This window comes from Mugil cephalus, chromosome 18 (assembly GCF_022458985.1).
Source record: "Mugil cephalus isolate CIBA_MC_2020 chromosome 18, CIBA_Mcephalus_1.1, whole genome shotgun sequence".
Classification (NCBI taxonomy): domain Eukaryota; kingdom Metazoa; phylum Chordata; class Actinopteri; order Mugiliformes; family Mugilidae; genus Mugil; species Mugil cephalus.
Window position 1 is genome coordinate 10,384,489 of NC_061787.1, and position 20,271 is coordinate 10,404,759.

Sequence of the window (20,271 nt, forward strand, 5' to 3'; positions counted from 1 at the left end):
TCAGTTTTTCCGAGCAGATTAATCAAAAATCACACTTATTTTAATATCAAACATTTATTACAAACAGTACTTTACATTTTGAGTAAACTCTGATTAAACCTACTTTCCTTCTCCACTTTGGCCTAATTATGTGCCACATGTAATTTCACTTGTACGTACACTAGATTGGTAAATTCCATAAATAACACTTCAGCACTATTACTGACTGTGATACATCAAGTACATTTAGATGGTTAAACCTCTGCAGGATGTGGAATAGAACTAGAATAGAAAAATCCACTGGGGTTATTGCTCTATCTTAGAAAAAAAATAAAAAAAAACTCCTGCAGCAAACAACAGCAGGAGCCTCTGTCCTTCCCCTGCTTCACGCAGCCAGTGCATTTCCACCAGTCACATCTGTGTGGATATAATATGCTTATCCCGCTGTATCCATTTCACAGTGACATCTGTCCAGCGGCGAAGAATTAAAGGCAAGAATCCAAATGCCTACGCAACATTCTGCCAAGTATTGATTTACTGTTACTCGTGTAACATACGTGGACACGCTGAGCGCTACATATCACTTCAGTGAGATCATCTGAAACTGGAAACACGCTCTGTCAGTTGGTCATTATTTGAAGAATAAGCACGAGGCGCAGATGTCGGTCTTGAACGCGCCGCGCCCGCGTTTCCTCCGCGGTCTCTCTCCGCGAGGGGAGAAGTGACAACGTGTGCACGGGGGCGAGTGGCCATCGCGTGCGTGCGCCTTAGCGGGTGCACCTCCCTGTCTGCGGATCTCAGGGCCTGGAACAAACAGTAGTTCCTTCTTAATTGGGGTGAGATCTGGGGCTTAAAGGGGGCCAAGAAGGGACCTGAACCCCCTTTCTTTCTCCTCCAGAATCGCTTTGGCTACAGAGGTGCTTTTGATGTGTGCTTTGGCTCTGCGAGTCCTACTTTGGAATATGTTCTTGGGAGACCATTGGTTACTTGCCTCCAGGCAGAATCTCAATCCCCAGGATCCTGGCCCTCTTTGATGAAATACTTTCGGGAGCCGCTAACCCCACTGATGCCCATGTGCACCTCCTCCCTCCCTCCTTTACCCTCTTGTTCTCCCCCACCTCGCCCCTACTACTACTCCCCACCCACCCTCCCCCCCACACCCGACTACTACCACGTTCCTTGGATTCTCTTTGAGAGCTTCATAACAAGGACTTTATCTCTGTGTAGTCCAGGCCAGATGAGCACTGCCTGACAAACTGACAGGAGAATTAGTTGTGTCTTACAGAGCACCTTTGACTGTCTCCTCTCTCGGCCCGACTTCCCGTCCGCATGGATACGAGCGTTTCCATTTTTGCTGGCGTGCGCAGCATTTCCGTGTTTATGTTTTTATAAACCTCCATTTGTTTTGTCCACTTTTTTTAAAAAAAAAAAAAAGTGAAATGCAAGGAAGGAAACAAATATGTGGATTTTGTACAGAGGAACAGGAGCAGCATCTGCCTCCAAACCACCGCTGGAATATTCAAAATAGTTGTTCACACGCTCGTCATACTTTGCGGTTTCGTCAACTCGCTCGCGTCTGTCAACCCCGGAATCCGCCTTCGTGCCCGTGACAAAGTCGGAATCAAACATTTTTAATGATGACAAAGATGTTGACAGTTGTGACAGAGGGCCCTGATGGATCAGAGGAGGGGGGGATGGAGGGAGGAGGGGAGGGGGAAGTAATTAGTCAATGCCGACTCTATCAGCATAATAATCGCCAGGGAAGTGGTTATAAAACAGCACGTAAAGACAGAAATGTCAAATAAGGGAGACCTCCTTATTTGGCGGCGGGGGCTGACCGGACGGTGCGCCGGGGACAGGGATAAACAGACCTGATGGACTTGACCTCTCGGCCACACACATACACACACACACACACACACACACACATTCAAATGTGGCGATTAACGGGTGATTTCCATTCCCAAACTCCAACCTCCTCATTGATTGAAACTGCACCCTTAAGACCTCTCTTACCACATCATTTCCCTGTATATTGATTATGTATATTGATCACACCTTAACCCTACAGGAGGGTTTCCCTCTACTAGCATTAGGTACCACTCAGAAGACTGCCCCTCCTACCCCCCACCCCACCCCGGGAGACTGTTTTAGCCTTGAGTCAAATTGCTGCATAAAAATTAATTTAATTAAACAGATTAGATTAGATCAGTGGAATTAATGTCAACATAGACCGGACAACATGTTTCCTAGTCTATAAACTTTTGAGAAAAGCGACTTAATATAGTTGAAACAGGTCTTTGCTAGTTCTGCTATGAGCCATTGCTCGTCCAGATTCACTCAAACACTCATAACCAAGTTGGAACCGGGCACATATTTTGGTTAAGAGTCTTTTTATTTAACAACTCACCTTTAAATGCCAAATGGATCTAATCTCCTCGCTTCTTAAAGAAGGAAGAAGGAAAGAAAATGATTGGGGGTACACAAGATTATAAAAAAAAAAAAAAAAAAAGGAGGGAGGCAGTGAGTAAAGGAGGGAGCAACCCGAAGGGAGGAGTCAAGCGAGGGAAGGAGCAGCTGGAGTCCCACACTTCGCCCTCTCTGTTCTCCTCGAAAAAACGCACTAAATGTAATAACAACTCTCCATGCGCTTCCCCGACGCTTATGTTGTTTTTTTACGCACATCTGCGGTCTGCTATCGGCAGATATTATCGGCAGGCTGATGGTGTTAGTCCGGCGGTGGTTGAGCGCAGCAAACTGTGAGAAGGAGGAGAAAGACACACAAGAGGAAAAACTCTGGCAGCGCCGTTTTGGAGTTGGAGTTGCAGCGTAAAAGAAAAAAAAAAAAAAAGTCCCAGGCAACTCCAGAGGCACATCTGCAACTTAGGAAGAAGAGAAGAAGAAGAAGAAGAAGAAGTTTTTCTTATATTTTTTTAAATTATCCGAGAAGATTTTTTTTTTTCTCCAGAAGGTCAAGAATTACAGGTGGAATCATCCAGAAAAAAAGTAAGTAATCTATTAAAAGAAAAACGCAAGTCACTGGGCTTTTAACAGTGTTGCGCCCATTTACTTTTAAAGTTTGGGAAGTGCAGGTTAGACTTTGCGGAGGGGGCAGAGGTTTCGGATTTCAAAACGGTGGAATTTCATCCCACAAGTTTAGGTGTAGACTTGAAGTGGATTAAGCGCAGGAACTCTCGCATGAGCTCTTCAAACAGCGATGAACGCGATCCCCCCAAAACAGACGAAAAAACTCTCGGTGTGGGTGTGATTTATTCTCTGTGAAACCAGTGTAGGTTGTTGGAAAGCCCGGATGGCACGCTTCACAAGTATCCGACAGACAGATGTGCATTTCAAAACTAGTTGCATAAACTTTAATATATATATTTATTTATATATATATTCGTATGCATTTTCTCTTATGCGTGATAGATAAACCTTTCCAATTCAGCTGAGAATTCTGAGCGCAAACTTCTTATGAACTTCTGCAAACTTTTTTGGGGGGGGATCTCTACCTCCAGAAACGTGGGGGTGTGGTGTATGTGTGCGTGTGTGTGTGTGTGGTGGTAGTAGTGGTGGTGGGGGGGCATGCATATTTATGTGTGATCATATTTCAATGTCTGTTATTGATTCGCCCGATCCTGTTGCTCGCCGAAACACTCGGCGAGAGGATAAATAAGCTTGTCAAATCAAACCCGAAGCGCCTCTGCCTCTCAACTTGACCTTTGACATTTGCACATATTCAACCTCACCCTATAATTTACAAGTTAATTCATGCATGCGTCGCTTGCTTCGCGGTGTTTGCTCAAAAGTTGCACGCTTTAAATATCCACAGAGGATTTTTTTTTTTTAATTATTATTAGAAATGTTTGTGTTGTGCAAAAATTATCCATAGATTCGCGTTTGATTCCGTATTGCAATTGAAAGAATGTCCCTCCCGAGACAATTTAAATCTTTGTTTTATTATTTTCTGTAGAGTGTGAGCATCTGCAAACCTGACAGCAAAACAGTCAGAGGCAGGAAACTGTGCTCTTCGGTTTGATTTGTGTTGGAAAATTTAGAAATTGTGTGTTCTACTCTTAAAAAAAAGAAAAAGAAAAAAAAGAGAGACATGCTTAAGGATACATCATGGCGTGTTTGAAGACATGTGCTCGGAGAAATTTAAGCCCATTACAGTGGGGTCTGTGGCCCTGCAGGGGTCCGTGTGGCTAGTTTTATGGGGTCCCAGGCAGAATAAAAAATACTGTAGCTCCTCTGTGGTTTCTTTTATTAATCAGCTTTGCAATTAAAAAGTACTGTTTATTTAAAAACTACTTTTGCAAAATAAACTCGTGCTAATGCAGAGGGTGATAATAAATCAGGGAACAGAAGTTTGTGTGTGTGTCTGTGTTTTTTTTTTTTTTTTGAGGGGGTGGGTGTGCGGGAGGTGGGGGTCCAGGACATGAAAAAACGTTTGAGCGCCCCCGAGCCTCCACATGTGCAGATATTTGTTTGAAACTTTCCCTCCTGTCCTCGCCAGCTGTTCCACATTTTATCTGCTCGTCTGCTCTCGGGTTTCACGCGGACGACGAGGGTCCGAGGTGCAGGCGGTGCAGATCAAATCCTGCTTTTTATTTTTTTTGGTTTTTTTTTCCTTCTCTGTTTTTGACACATGGCAAATTATTAACGGAGGTCTGGCCGCCTTGAGAAGGAGCGGCGGGCGAACGCACCAAATAAGATGTTTAACAGCGCAAGTTCACGCAGATAAAAATCTCCCTTTAGCTGCTTTTATGAGGCCGTTCCATCATTCATCTTCAGCTGTGGCTTTTGGCTTTGGAGCGGAGTTTTTGCAGGGTTTGGTTACATTTGTCCAATAAAATAAAAAAAACAGGACTACCACATAAACCGTCATTTAATATTTCCCCTATTTTATTTATAATAACAAAATAACACTCAGGACGTACAAATGGAAATCATTGTCACTTAACGTAGAAATAATAAAGTGGCAGTCTAGGCCTTAAATCACACTAACGCAGGCCTAATCTTGCATTTTTAAGTGACAACATGAGCATAATTTTTAAGCCCAGTTTTAATTCTATGGATTAAATAAAGAGAGGGACCAACGTTTTTTTTTTTCCTTAGGTGTGTTTTGATTTTGTGATCTGCGACGTGTTAATTAATCATTTTAAATTAATATTTCTAATTTAAAATAGTGTATTGGTGCCTCTGTATCATAACTGGAGGCTACAATTAGGGCTGCATCTCATTTCACATTGAAAGGGTTGGCAGAATATACGGTATCTCCAGCAGTGTGGAATTAGGTGTTTGTGATCAATCACAATTTTAGTGCTTATATATAGAAACGTGTAAAGAATTTAAACATAAATAATTACTTTCATTTCTATTTTTGCCCCATGTGCAATGATTTCTATTATCCAAATATTTTAAATGTAATAAGCTGTATATGTATATATATATATATCTATGAATGAAACACTGCATATGCAATTATACAAATATAACAATATTTTTGTGTTATAGACAAGGTGCATACTAATTTCAGCATAGTGCACCTTTGCCCAAAAAGGACTTTGTCTCATCATAATGCAGCAGCAAAGATGAATGCAGCCGTGTTTAAGATGCTAATCTGCTGGAATGAGATGCACAGCTCCAAGCCACTCGCTTTCTATAGCCAGAAAAGATGCATCATCGCGGCTCTGCGCTTCTTCAACTTCCATGTGCGAGAGGAACCAGGCGGATAACGGTCCCCTCTGCAGGAGTCAGTCCGTCAGATAGCAGCAGCATGAGCAGCAGCAGCAGCAGCAGAAGCAGCAGCGGCGTGCTGTTTTATCTCAACTTTTAAGCGCTCCTCTTTTTTCTTTTTACACTAACGTTATGCATAAGGGACGCTGGCCCGGGACACCTGTGACCCGGTGACCTGGCAGAATAGGGGCTGTCATGTTAATGCGGGGGGAGATGACATGCTATTAGCTTTTGAGGTATGGCTCTCTCCTCCTTTTAATGGCCTCACATTCACAGCTAAAGGCAGCTCCTGTCCTCGGGCCTTTTACACCCCGCAGGAAGAATACCTGTTATCAGGTCTGTATGCAAGAGGCCCTAATGAGCCGCGTTGTTGTGCTAATGCTCGCGAGCCGAAGCACTCAAAGAGGTGGCGAATGTTTTGTTAAAACGAGGGTAGTGTGAGGGAAGTGGATTATCCTTAAGATAATGATGATGGCAGTTCGTTTATTTATTTATTTATTTTTTTTGCAGGTTTTTACTGATTTTCTTGAGTTTCCTCTTCCTTAAAGTGTAACTTTTTTTTTTTTTTAATAGCAAATTAACACACACAATAGCCGCCTGGCCAGTGAGCAATTCCCTGTGTGTCATTATTAGCTGTTGCTTCTCTTGCATGTAACTATTGTAGCCGAATAGATGGCCCCCAAAAGAAATCTCCCACTTTGATGATTTGATACTTTGATATGTTGACATCAAATGAAACGGACGCAGTGGGGGAAAGAAAGAGGACAAGTCAGACAGAGGTGGTGATTGAGGAGGAGGAGGAGGGGTAGGGCTATGTGTGTGTGTGTGTGTGTGTGTGTGTGTGTGTGTGTGTGTGTGTGTGTGGTGTGCGGAGGGCCGCTGCGAAAACTTGGGGCTGAGATGGCAAACCTGAGGAGCGTCAAAACGTCCCGATGCATTTGCGTACGGGCAGAGACAAGAAGGGGTCTTCGGGCGCGCGAGGGTTTCTCCTTGGCCTCCTAATCCCCAGGCCCAGCCATCCCTTCAGGGCATGCCTCAGATCTGACTCTCTGGCTCTCTGCGTCGGACGAGCCAGCCCTGCCAGCAGATTTAATATGCTATGTGTTCCTGCTCCCCCGGCTCCCCTCCACCTCAACCATCATTGTCCCAGAGCGGGACCCTCACTCCCTGCTTCAAGGAGCCTGCTAAAGGCACCTTTCAAGGCGGGTGATGTCTTTGGATAAGGCGTATGCGGCGGTGGCGGGGGTGGGGGGTGGGGGTAGTGGTGGTGGGGAGGGTAACTTAGCGATTAAGAGGCTCGAGATAGCAAACAGTAATTTCAGATATGTATATTACTCACATTCAAGAATCTGGATGCGCTCACGCCAGAAAAATGCGTGCGTGGATTCTGCTCCTCTTCCTCTGTCTCTCCTTCACGCTGAGTTTTTTTGTGTGTTTTTATTTGCTCTCCTCGCTTCTGTCTTTTTAAAAAAAAAATTTTCTCCTCTCACTTGGAAGCAACTTTTGTCACCAAATAAGAAATGGAAAGGGGTGGGGTGGGAGGGGTGGGGAGGGGGAAGCGAGGGCTCAAGTGTGGAACGAGTGAGCACAGTTCTTTTTTTTTTTTTTTTTTTCTTTCCATGACTTTAGGAAACTGGACTTATTAGTCTGGTCAAGAGCTCTCCCACAGCGAGGCACAGACGACGGCAATAAATAAAAAAAAAATAAAAAAAAAAAAAGAAAGAGGGAAAAAGAAAAAAGTCACGTAAAATTGACCCAAGTGATTTGAATTTACGGTTGACGAGGCCGCCTCTGACAGCTCGACATAAGGCCCGTTGTAGGTTGTGGTAAATTTTACTGCAAATACTTAGGTTTGTGTGCGAGAATGCCGAGTGTGCCAGGCGGTGGCGGCGGCAGAGGAGGCGGAGGCGGAGGTGGCTGCGTTTTCTTTTCTCACACACACTCGGGGAGAAACGGGACAGGTCGCGCCTGCATGTGGCCGCCGCCTCTTGTTTGCTGTAGCCGCTGTAAAAATGTCTTTAAGTCTGCGGTGTGAAGTGTAGCAGCAAGAGGCGAAGTGCTTTGGTTCGGGGCCCATTTGCTCGCGGGCCACGTGTAAAGTCGGGCGCCTGAGGAGACAGTTTCCCGGGGGTGGGGTGGGGGGGTGAGGGTGGAGGGGCCGGGGGGGTGCTGTTGTTGCAGATGTGGCATTGTGTCGTCTTTGACGGGAGCCGGTTGTGGCATCCGTGAGGGGGTCTGGCCTGCGCTCTCTTGTCCGCGGAGGTGATCGGGAGACGGCGGATGAACCGGGGCGCTTGCTGTGAACAATGATCTGTCACGTATCCCCTGCTTCTCCATGTGTGACGCCAGGCTCCTCCTTTTTTTTTTTTTTTTTTCCTTTTTAAAAATTATTTAGAAAAACAAAAAAAATATGAGAACTCTGCAAAACAAACTCCCGCCCTCACACCGGTGCTTAAGTCGTGCGTTGTCATGCAATAACGCTCGCAGTGCAAAGCCCGTGTGTTTGCGGTCCCATGCTGCTCGTAGTTGTCTTCCACCGGGAGTTATCCCCGGGTTCCCGCCGCATCCTGGAGTGGAGGTCAAGGAGGTGTCTATTGTGTGAATGTCAAATGTAAATCCCAAGGTTAATACCTGAAAGAAGCACAGGCGCAGACATTCTCTTTGCTCTCCAAACATGTTTAGATGAGTACCTCCCCCCCCTCCCCACTCTGCCCCTTCATTTCCTTCTGCTGTGGACTTGGGGCAAGTTGGAGAAGGAGGAGGAGGAGGAGGAGGTGGGGGTTGGTGTGGGGTGGGGGGGCATGCATCCGTATAAACCCCTTTAGTAGTGTGTTCTTTTCAGTAATGAATGCTAACAGACCCTGGCTCTGATAATGCGTCATTTTGCAAAAACAAAAGGGCGAACTCCACTATCCGAGCGAATTTCTGCCCCAACCTGAAGAGACTCTCTTTTGACAGTGCAGCATTTGAAGACTAATCGTTTTTTCTCATGCAAAGCACGCTGTTTTAAGAGCCCGGGCCGTGGAAAGAGAGGGGGCTGTGTTTTAACAATACTCCGCAGGGAGTGAGGAACAGGGTTTGAGGAGGGGAGGTAGAGTTAGGAGGAGAGGAGGAGGAGGAGGAGGAGAAGGAGGAGGGGGGGTCCTCTCTCCTTTGCTCCTCAGACAAAGCCCAGTTCCTTTTCAGGGTTGCATGGGGGGTAGGGTGCGTGGGGGGGGAGCGGGGAGGGAGCATCCAAGATTTTGAGTTCCTTGAAAGAGGAGGACCCCGAGCCGTTTTAAATGACAGTTTGTCGTCGCGGCTCCTCCACCTTTCCGGGGGAAACCGGAGGGGCCGGGCCCCGCAGGTTGCAGTGACAGGCCCGGGACAGGAGCGGGGCCCCGAGAAAATTTATAGAGAAACAGAAATATTAACGTGTACGCGGGGCCCCTAAAACGGCTTCGGCTATTCCTGCCAGACTGGTGTTTTTATTAAGAGGGGTCGACATGCTTTGGAAATATATCTTATTCATGAAGAAAAGCCAGGTCGGACTCCGCAAAGAATTCATTATGGTCCCCCAGATGCGGCTTTTGCGGGGCTGCAGCCGTCCCTCGGAGGACGTGGAGCGTGGAGCGCAACATTGTAAAGCCTCCCTCAGTGGGCACGGGAGTGCGAAGGGCTCCATTTGTCAAAAGGTGCTAGAGTCTTTTTCCCTCCTCAACACTTTCCCCGGCTCAGTCTCAAACTCATTGTCTGAGCAAAGGCAGGACATTAGTCACCGCAACGCCGCGGGAGCCCGCGGGGCTAAGGACCAGTGCTCTGGAGCCCGGCTTGGACAAGAGGGGAGGAGGAGGAGAGAGGGGAGAGGGGAGAGAGGGGAGAATGCTGGGAGGGAGGGAGCAACTGAGAAAGGTGAAAGAGGGGCAAGAAAAGAGGAGGAAATGTGGGGTAGATGGAGAGTGAGGACATGAGTAGAGGGAACACGAGTAGTATGTGTGTGGGAGAGGGAGTAAAAACCGTGGGGGGGTTGGAGGGAGTGGAGTCTGAAGCTCTACCTCAGGGCTCAGTGTGTAAGCCCCTGTCTACCCCCCAAAGCTGCTTTCACAAAGAGATTTACAAGACAGGTCTCCGGTGTGCTTTGCTGCCCTGCATTATGAGCGAATGAGTGTGCGTAAATGTGTGTGTGAATGTGTGTGTGCGAAAAATTTTAAAAGACTTTAAAAAAATTTTTTTTGCATCATTTATGCAAGAAAGACATCCACCCATATTTACCAGTCGGGGCAGGTCAGAGCCTCAGAACAGCCCCGGAGGAGTGGTGTAAATAACCTATTCCCCCCTGGTGGCAGGGTTTGTGTGTGTGTGTGTGTCTGTGTGTGTGTGTGTGTGTCTCTGGGTGTGCGCATTCATGTGTGAATGTATTTCACAGATTCACACATACAAGGGATCCTGTTAGCTTTTGGAATTATTTATAAAGCCCGGCTTTTGTGTGGCGCCCTAAGTCCCTGTCTCCTCCCATTACTGCCTATGACTCTACCTGGGCCTCCTTCAGCCTCCAAATGCTCCCTCAGCCACCCTCCCAGCAGAAGGCACTCGGTTCGGCGTTACACCTAAACCCCTTACCCGCCATTAGTCTCTCTCTTTATGTACCGAGCATCAGCAGAACCTTCTCTTCCCCGGAAAAAAATAAAAAAATAAAAAAATCTCTTTCAGAAAGAAAGTTGCAATCTGCGGAGACAAACACAATCTATGCGCTTAGGAGAGACACACGAAGTTATGCAGACCCATCCCCATATGGCAACGATTACCCCCGTAATCCAGGAAAGTTCTTTCCCCCCTTTCTCGCACGGACCGAGCGGGGGCGAAGGTTTTTAAGTGTGTTTGAGATGGTTTATGTTAATGTTTGTCTTTTATTGAAACAAGCTGCAATATGATTATAGTGCTGCCTGGTGAATGCGTACGAGGAGGGAAGTGCTCTAGTTTCCTCCCCGTCTCCCTCTGGCGCGGCAGATCAATGCAAACCAGCTAACGCGGGGTAATAAGCCATTAGTACACACATTGTTGGAGAGATTTACATACATCGACCGGCGAACTGATAAAACCGGGTTCCGTGTCCTAGAGGTAAGAATGATTGTGTGCGTGAGTGATTAGCTGAATGAACGCCGGGTTGTAGAGCGTGTGTGTGTGTGTGTGTGCGAGTGTGAACTATAGCTGGGTGATCTCCTCGCCGTGGCTGCCAGTCCTGTGTGATAGGTGCCAGATTGCGTAGCTGGGAGCCAGGTTGTCTCTGCTTGTCAGGAGTGTAAGGTGGAGGAGGGGAGGGGGGGAGACGTGAGGATGATTACAGTACACCGTTCCTCTGATCTGATTCATCACTAACTGTCTCTCCTGCAAAGGGTGAACTTATTATCCCTGTCTCAACTTCCACCGTGGAGCCAGCTGCTCTCCATGCTTCCCAATTAACCCCAGGCACCCGTCAAACGCTCCAATTAAGGCCTCCTCCTCCTCCTCCTCCCCTCCTCCCCTCCTCCTTCCCCCTCCCTCCTCCTCCTCTTTGCGATTTTATTTGCCCGCGTTCCGCCGACCCCGCTCTCCGGTCGGGGATGCTCCGGCGCGGCGGAGGTGAGCGCCGAAGCGCTGTTTGTTTAGGAGCCGTCCTAAGCGATGGCGTTGCAGCTCCCAGATTTATTTTAGGCGGGGCCGCCAACAGCTGAAACAAGTAAATACACCCAGATGTTTGGCTCCCTCGCAGTCGTGTCGGCAGGCCTGAGGGGGCTGCCTGTCTAATGACAGTCTTGTTCCTAGCGTTCGCTTTTTTGCTCGGGATTTTCAGGGGGCCATTTTGTGACTGTTGCTCTTTTGAGTTTATGGGAAGTTTTCTTTTTTTTTTTATTTTAACGGCATCTCATTCCGGCGCTGTGTGGCGTTGTGTCGTCTCGGCGTTTGAGCTGCGCGAGCTCCTCAATATTCAGCTGTGTGTTTTTGATTCACTAGTTTCTGATGAGCGAGTGTGTCTGCGCGGAAACCATGTGTAGGAGTGTTGCTGTAGGTGGGATGCAGGTTTGGCAGCACCGCCAAATCCTCCCGAGACTGCATCTGTGCTTGCGTGCGTGCGTGTGTGTGGAGTCTACAACCCAGTGCAGAGGGAAATGGGGGGGCTCTGCGGCTGATATGAAAGTGAAGGGAGAGAGTTGTCTCCCCGCGCTGCCGTGGGGAGAGACGTCAGGGAGCTAGAAGTCTCTGGGACTCCCTCTGAGCTTCAGGCTGACTTTGATCTCACGCCTCCGACGCGCCACACTCCACACCGCTCCGTAGAAAACTCACCTGCCGCCACTCCCGCAACACAGACTCGCAGTAAATGAGACTCTTAACTCGGGGTGATGCTCTGTTAACAGATCGGCGCGAGGTTCGGGGCACCCTGTCATAGACACATCTGTGATGAAACTGAAAGCAAAATAATCACAAATCAGGGCAGTTATAATTACTTCAGCAGCACAACATGACTCTTTGAGTTGTTTATCTAATAGATTAAAGACCCAGCAGTGACAAAAAAAATGTTGCTTTGTAAGCGTCCAAATGTCGTTGACTCATCCCGAACACGAGAGCGCGTGCTCAAGCGCTTCCCCGATGCTTCACATCCATTCCTCTCCCCCCGCGCCTCTCCTCTCCCCTTCCCTCCGCCGCGTGCACGAGTGCGAAACAGCTGCAAGCGCTTTGACAACTGGAACCAACCAAATTGGCGCGTTCGCTCGACTAGGAAATGTACTCTGAAAAATCTGTAATTTGACAAAGCTAATGTGGGTCACCGTCCCCGTTGGTCGGAGGCCAGCTCAGCCTCCGCATCATCGTGCGCTCACGGCGGCGGCGTCCGTCGCTGACACGCTGACTGAAGGTTGATAGGGTGACCTTATTTTTACGGGTGTTCTCGCGAGGTGACGAGGTGCGGCGCGGGGACGCGATCGGAATCGTCCGTTTCTGCGTCTGAGGAATGTTTGACCCGGTTGCTACCCTCTTGGACGCGTTCCCATCCACACAGGAAGTCTAGCATTAAAGCAACGCTCCTCGCGTTCTCCTCCTCTCTCCCCGCATTCCTTTGACTCCGGCGCGTTTCAGGACAGCTTCATTCAGCATTCCTTTACATTCCGATTTGTTTGCCCTTTTTTTTTTTTTTTTTCCCTCCTCTTCTCCACGTCTCCCTCCGTTTAGGTTCCGGCTTTATCATGTGAGCGCCAAAACACCGAGACAACTTCATCTCATCCAATTTTCACCCCTTTAATTCGGTTTAAATGGCACGGCTGCGAGGGCCAAGACAGGAATTAATAAGAGCCAATAAAGCTCGCCGCTGGGGCATCGAGGCCAGTCTTTAAGTAAACATTATGACTTCTTGAGGGGGCTGGGGGTGGGGTGGTGGGGGGTGGTGGGGGTTTTCGGGGGCAGCACTTGATGAATTGTGGCAGAGCTTGGGAAGGGCTAATTTCTCACTTAGCCGTCCTGATGGGGCTAGCTAATAGGCCTTGCTTTGCCTGGCTGATTGTCTGCTGGCTTTATTATTGTGCATTATCGCGCTGCCCCCTGGCTGTTTTTAGTGTTCGGCCCCGGAGACGCCAGAGCCCGTCATTAATCACAGAGCGGCACTGACTCATTCTGCTCCAACACTTATTCCAATGACACAGTGGAATGAAGGAAAGGATGGAGAAACGGAAAGGAGGAGGGAGCAGAGGGAGTATGCACAAAATAAGTGCGGGGGATAGCTAAAGCGAAGAGACAAGCTCGAGCGGGCAGGGCAGTCTCAGGATAACTCTGTAACCTGTAGCTGTACAGCCTCAGGATCATGCTCGGTTACCTCATATAGCTGTTTTTTTTTTTTATATATACCTCTATCTAAGGTGCACAGGATAAGAGGAGTGTATCGTACAGTCCCCTGGGCTAAGAGGAAGACCTTCTGTCAAAGCCGTACCTGCTGCCACTACATTTACACAGGACCATCTATCTGCTTGATCCTTCCCTGAGTGCACGTGTGAGGAAGAGGAGGCAGAGAGAGAAAGAGAGAGAGAGAGATGTGTGCACGGTTTTCATCAGTCATCCTCTCCCTTGGGTCCCCACTCTGTTTTTTTTTTTTTTGTATGTTCTGCACACATTGATTGCACTTGCATATTGAAAGGCGCGCAGAGCAGCCGACGCACGGGCTCCACACCGCCGGGCTCACGCACTCTCAAACACAGAAGCCCCCCCCCCCCCCCCCCCCCCACTCCCTCCCTCCCTCGTGCCGCGTTCGCACACGCGCCGCACGGGAAACTGCGCTCTCAAGCGACGCGGCCCGCGGCGCAGCGCGTGCGCCGCTTTCGCTGTGAAGGCGCGGGCGCCGTGCGGAGCGCCTTCCAAAAGCCTCGTATGAAGAATGCCTCCACAAACACAGAGCTGTTTTCGCTGCCGTTGAGAGGCCCCGCTGACAGGATACAGATCCCGTTCTCCTGCGCTTTCTAGTTATCTGCCACGAGCAGGGGCCACTCGAACGGAAAAAAACTTACCTTCAGCTGCACTGTAGAGGCGGCAATTGGCAGCGGTTGTTTCGAGTGACTCTCCGGATACAAGCTAAGCAGGAAAACTTTGAGAGGAAACTTTTGCGTATAGAAATTAATGATTTTCATTTCTTCTTAAGGACTTTTTTTTTTTTAAAAAGAAAAAAGAAATATATGTATTTTGCTGAAGCACTGGCTTTGCTTTGTTTGGTTTGGCCTTCAGTAAATGGCTGAACAAGCATCTTTTGCTTCTCCTCAAGAATCGGGGGAAAGTGTCTGATCAAACAAAGGCGCTACGTTTCAGCAAGGGGGAGAAAGTGGATAAAGTGGGAGCAGTGGGAAACTTAACACTGCATAACTGGGCCACCGCCGGGCCGACAAAGCTGCCTGCGTTTACCCATTGTCTCAGTTGCCACGGCCCCACTTGCCCCCGAAACAAGTGGTTCCATAAACAAATGCAAAACTCAGAAATATATAAATAAACTATTCAATAAGCGGCGGGCTGCTGGGAAAAGGAGCAAGGCTTCCATTGTGGCGCGCGCTTTATTTGGCCCTTATCTGCCGGGTAGCGAGTGCAAAAGAGGCGTCGTGTAAGCATTATGATTACATCGTGTGGGTTTGTTACCCAGGAATGTAAGATGCACTCAGCTCATTCTGCTGTGCGGCGCACAGGGTCCCTCACCAGCCCTCCAAAGCATCTTAAGTGGAGAGGTCTGAGGGACCAAGACGCACGCAAGGATAATCTTATTAGCCGCGCTGAGAGCGAGTGATGGGCTGCGTTGTTTCGCTGTTTGTCCTTGGAAAAAAAAACAAAAACAAAACAAAACAGAAAAAAAAACACTTCTCATACGAACAGGCCTTCCATTTCCAGATTTTGTTCAGTGCACTTGTGGTTCTGTAACAATTCTTTGCTCACGGGATGCTACCTTTTAAAAGTAGCTCCGTAAAATCTTGATATATATTTAATCCCCCGCCCCCTACCCCTGCAGCGTTCATAAGATTATTTCCTGTTGTCTCAATATCAAATTTAAGCTGTGCAAAAAAGTTGGACTCGCACATCGGGGTAATATAGAAACATAAACGTAAAAAAAAAAAAAAAAAAACAGCTCAGCCATGACCCTGCGAAGAGGTGAGAAGACCTCGCACTAAACCGGCTTGCGTGTGCACATCTCGTATTCGATGCGTGTGTGTGTGTGTGTGTGTGTGTGTGTGTGTGTGTGTGTGTGGCGGGGTGTGACTAATTCCTGCTAAATGGCCCTTACTTGAGGGGCTGGTCCCCATCAGCTGTAGGCCAGACTTAGTGCCATCTGGGCACAATGTTAACTTGCGCTGGTGAATGGGAGCCGCAGCAACCAAATCCCAAATCCCCCCCCCCCACACTCCCCCTCCTTCCCTTTTGCCTTCCAGGGCCGAGGGCAAGCCATAAGTGCAACCTAAGTATGCGGTTTCCTCAAAGAGCTGTAGAGTTCAGGAAGACCTCCTCTGTCAGGATCCTGAACCCGTGACAGGTCCCCCCCCACCACCCCACCCCCATACACAGACCTCATCCAATGCAAACACGTGCGTCCCCACAGCCAGCATATTTTGTTTTATTGCTATATTCGGCTAACCTCGCTGAAGGCCTCAGAGCGCGCCTCCTCCCTTTCGCCCCTCAGTGTTTCAGTTATTCCAGCTGTGAAGGAGCCCTTAATATTGTTGGCATAGCTGCGAAACGTGCAAAACACACATTGTACACACAGGGAAACATGTGCCGGCATGCAGGGGCACAGTGAGACACACACACACACACACACACACAGATGCATGCATGCATACATGATCACACACACGCACACGCTCAGCCTCACGCTCCTCCTCCTTTCTCCATTCATTTTCTCCCTTATCCCACTTTTGCTCACAATCTCCCTCAATCGTCTCCATCTCCCATCTCTCCCCTCCCCTCTAACTCGCTGCGCGCCGCGGTGCGTTTGTGCAGCGTTGATAAGCTTAAGATAGCAGATCTCGGTGGTCGCTGATGTAATGATGATGAATGCTGCGGTGCTGCCAGTCTCCCCCTAAGGGGGCCCTCGACACTGAACAGTCGCCCTAATGAAATGAACACAAATACAGTACCCCCGTCCGTGAGGGGGGTTGTTGGCAAATCTAAGAAGACACTTCAAGAGTTTATATATAAGTGTCCCTCAGTTTCTAAGTGCGCGTGTGTACCCGATGCATTCGGAAAAAAGCGTGCTCCTGACGGCAGGATGCGGTGGAAACCGAGCTGCACCTCAAGCACTTTCATAAAATTAATCTTAGAGGCTTTAAATGACAAAAGGCGGTGATTTTTTTCTCTTTTTTTTTGATACCGTTAGCATTCATTTAAGCTTGCATGAAGAAAAACAGTTTCTTTCTCTATCAAAGGCAAAAGTTTATTTTAGTGTTTCACTTTGATGTGTACAATTTGCACATGACTTTCAACTCGGTGCCTTTGTCACCAAGGCGTATAATTTATGTTAAATTGATTTGCTTAATGTGCTTATAAAATAAGATTTTTTTTTTTTTTCTCTTTTCTGAGGGAACGGTCTGAATTGTGGTATTTTAAACCTGCTTAATCGCCTCCCTTTCTGTGCGGAAGGATTACAGTTCAACACAAATAAAGATACACCCTGCTTTCTCTCCCCTCTAATTGGGTGTAGGACATACATTTTGTGGGAGAGACATTAATATGAAATTAACATTTATTCCGCGCCCGGCGCGTGCTTGTAATTCGTTTTGCGTGCCAGGCGCCTGTGACACACTAATGATTAAGGCTCTTTAAGACGGTCCGCGCACGGATGATTATTCCTGAGCTGCTTGCGTGTAAATTGTGATTACGATTGGCGCGGCGTCTCTCCGCCAAAAAGGTCGTATTTAAATGAGGTTAAACTTTATTGTCTCGTAGTAGTAGTGTCTTTACGTAAACGGTAAAAGTGTTTTTTTGGGCAAAAATGAGCAACACGACGGCAGGAACATCTGCAGGACTGGGTGTGGGCGTCCAGGTCGGAGGGATTATGGGTGAAAAGGTCCTGCTTTTAATTGCTGCTTTGGAACTGTGGCCTGCCCTGTGGAACACAAAAGGCCCGTCAGACACGCTTCAGTGGCTTGGACTTGTGAATATTTGCCCGACCGGTGGAATGCCCCGCTTTCTCCTCACACTTCACCCCCCCCTCCACCTCCCCCCGACGCACACACAAAATAAACCCCACTCCCGAGCATCATATTTACTGCAGTTTCAGCTCTTTTTTTTTGCCTCTATCTGACTCACCTGGGGGCGGTACGAAGACACACACATGTGTGCACTCCGCACACAGAGCAGGTTCGCTCGTTGCTCTTTCCCCCCTTTCTTACCCCTGGCTTTCACTCAGTCATTAGGAGGAAGTAATGACAGTTCCAAACAAGTTTTCTCTCACCAGGCTCCCGTTTCGGTCGGTTTGCGCCGATGAAACAGATGAGTGGCACCTGTGATCAGTCATCCTGGTAGGAGACTGCAAACATGCATGCGCGGGCAAACATGCGTCGCAGCAATTACCGGGAAATAAAAGGAAAACAGGAATGAAAGCATCCGCTTTATCAAACAAACGCAGCAGAGGGTTGGAGATGCGTATCCGCGCAAGTAGGACAAAAACGTCTTTGGTTGGTTGGATGACGGCTACACATGTATTCATGTGGGAGTGATTAGAGGACAAGCTCTTGTTTAATTCTGTTTTGATTGGTAGGGGAGTAATTGCATTGTGTTTTTTTTTTCTCCTCCTTTTTTTTTCTTCTTCTTTTCTTTTTTTTTTTTTTTCTCTTTTCGGTAAGCCAGCAATTGCTTACAGATGTTGTTGTCGGGTCAGAATGGATGACAGACTTTGGTTTTTCAGGGGGTTGGGAAAAAAACAAACAAAGCGCGTAGTGTTTGTCTGAAGTTTACCCCTCAACCACTTCCCCCTTGCCTCCCTTCCTTGGGGAGTTGGTAAAAAATCAGCATCCCCCCCTCCTCCTTCCCTCCTTCGTCTACTTTCAGCAGCTTTTTTTTTTTCTTTCTTTCTTCTTTGCATTACAGCTGACTTTACCGTCTCTGCATGCATGCGTGTTTAGAGCGGAGGACAATTAAATCGTACAGTTGGGTAATTATCTGGTCTTTATTGTAAGGAAAACGTTGGTCAGACTAAATATTTTCAGCAAATTACGCATGAATTATGGAGTCTGAGTAAAGGCTTCGTATTGGACTAAATGAAGCTGTCCTGCACTTTGTGTATATGAGTGGTTGTGGTGATGTTGTCTCCATAATCAGAGACCTGTATGACCTAGATAGAGCTGAGCTTGTAGACGGCCTCTGAGGTGCTGAACTGAGCGGCGTGTCTGCTAGAATGTTGGCTGAACCCCTTCTAAACCCACAGACAGTATTAACTTGAACCACCTTTATTCTTTGAAAGAAAAATTGCCCGGCACCATGATATTCCCAAAAGGGCCTTCAAACAACCCTTGTTTTTTCAGGACTGCGAATGTTTCTCTCTCTGTGGTATCCCCTTAAGGTTTCTCCTTTCTCTCTGGAAAGACTGCTAGAGTAGGATTATCCACAAGCTGCCTTTACTTCTATTCTGAGATACTGTATAATAGTCAGGATGTCCTGCCTCGCTCTGTTTATAGAGTTTTTTTTTTTTTTTTTTTTTTTAACAAGAAGTCAGAAGTTTAGTGTGACATAGTTGGAAATAATGTGAGCTAAATTTTGGTTTGGGATATTTAACCGCAGTTGGACGGGGAGGAGATCAGCCCAGCAGATCAGAGCCCAGCAGGTTTGAGTTAAAATAAATCAGAGTGAGCCGGCGGATTGACCCGTGGGCTGCTCTGGGCATCATGAAAAGGGAGGATTGGATCTGAAGTTTTGCTCACAGGGTTCACGGCGCTGCAGTCTTCCAGCGCAGTATTGATAAAGTGTTTAACTCACAGCACATCTGGCGAGAAATACGTAAATGAACACAGGGGAAGCGGAGAAGCGCTCATTTGTCTTTTGCATTCGTTTGAATTGCCTGCGTTCTTCTTCTTCACCAGTTATCCCGTCTCCATGAGGTCCTGAGGAATGAACGATCGCCATGGAAACCCAGTCCCAGGCCAGTTCAGCAGCTGAGAAGAAGAAGAGGGTGGAGACCATTGTGGCTACCAAGGGCTCGTCGGCACGCAGTGACATCAGCGAGAAGGCGGTAGCCTCCAGCACCACTTCAAACGGTACACGTCACATTTAGCTGCACATGACTCATGTCAATACTGCTCCGATATGTCGGAATCCAGCTCCTGTAGGGTTGGAGAAATTAGCACCTCACTTGTTGATCAATCAATTAATCTGACGCCAAATCCAGTCTTTGTTGGGTCATTGGATTTGGTTTATTAGACCTAATATCATTGAATTCTATAAGAAGCTTCAGATGGATATAATATGGCCCTGTTCACGAGTCCTGTGTGACTGCATCGCACATGGACAGCCTTGAGTATGCAACCGGAGATCCGATCGAAGCTTTACGCTGTGCACGCAAATAAACAGCAGTGTTATACAGTGGAATATTGCACAAGCAGATGCTGTCTCTGCTGCTGTTTCAGAACCATGAACAGTGCTGTGTGTCAGGCGGGGGGATACGAACAAGCTCTAAAGTTTTTCACTGAAAATGCCCACATTAAGTTATTATCTTAAGTGAAACGTTGGAAGCGTCCGTACACAGCGCTGCACTGTTTTCAGTTATTATTTAGGAAATACAGCGACTACATGTGACTGCTTCGGATTCGTCAGCACGAGCACGCCACTAATTACCCACATGCCAGTTTGTTTTACTGCTTATGATGGTTTTACACATACTCATATTCCATAATTTGATTTGTTAAGTCTTGTTTAGATTTGATTAGATTAGTTTAGACATTGTTTTATATACTTTTAAAAACTTCAAGGATCAAATTTGTTTCTGAATGAATGAGGCAAAACTGCGCTCACAAGCAAGAGGGCGTCAGTTGAGTCAGGGTCCGTTCAAGCTTTCGTTAACATCTGTCCTGGGGAAATCCGCTCACAAGT

The 20,271-nt window shown here is 47.5% G+C and overlaps 1 protein-coding gene across 3 annotated transcripts in view; it reads left to right on the plus strand.

The window, feature by feature from the left end:
• Positions 1-2,343: 2,343 nt before the first annotated feature.
• gli3 (GLI family zinc finger 3) overlaps positions 2,344-20,271 on the plus strand; it is an 88,765-nt gene continuing 70,837 nt past the window's right edge. The window contains exons 1-2 of one of the 3 annotated variants that reach the window (XM_047568156.1): positions 2,344-2,985; positions 19,266-19,439. In XM_047568156.1, coding sequence (XP_047424112.1) covers positions 19,307-19,439 — 133 coding nt within the window. In that variant the 5' untranslated portion in view covers positions 2,344-2,985; positions 19,266-19,306. The remainder of the gene's footprint in view (positions 2,986-19,265; positions 19,440-20,271) is intronic. The other 2 variants (XM_047568157.1, XM_047568155.1) reach the window with 2 other exon arrangements.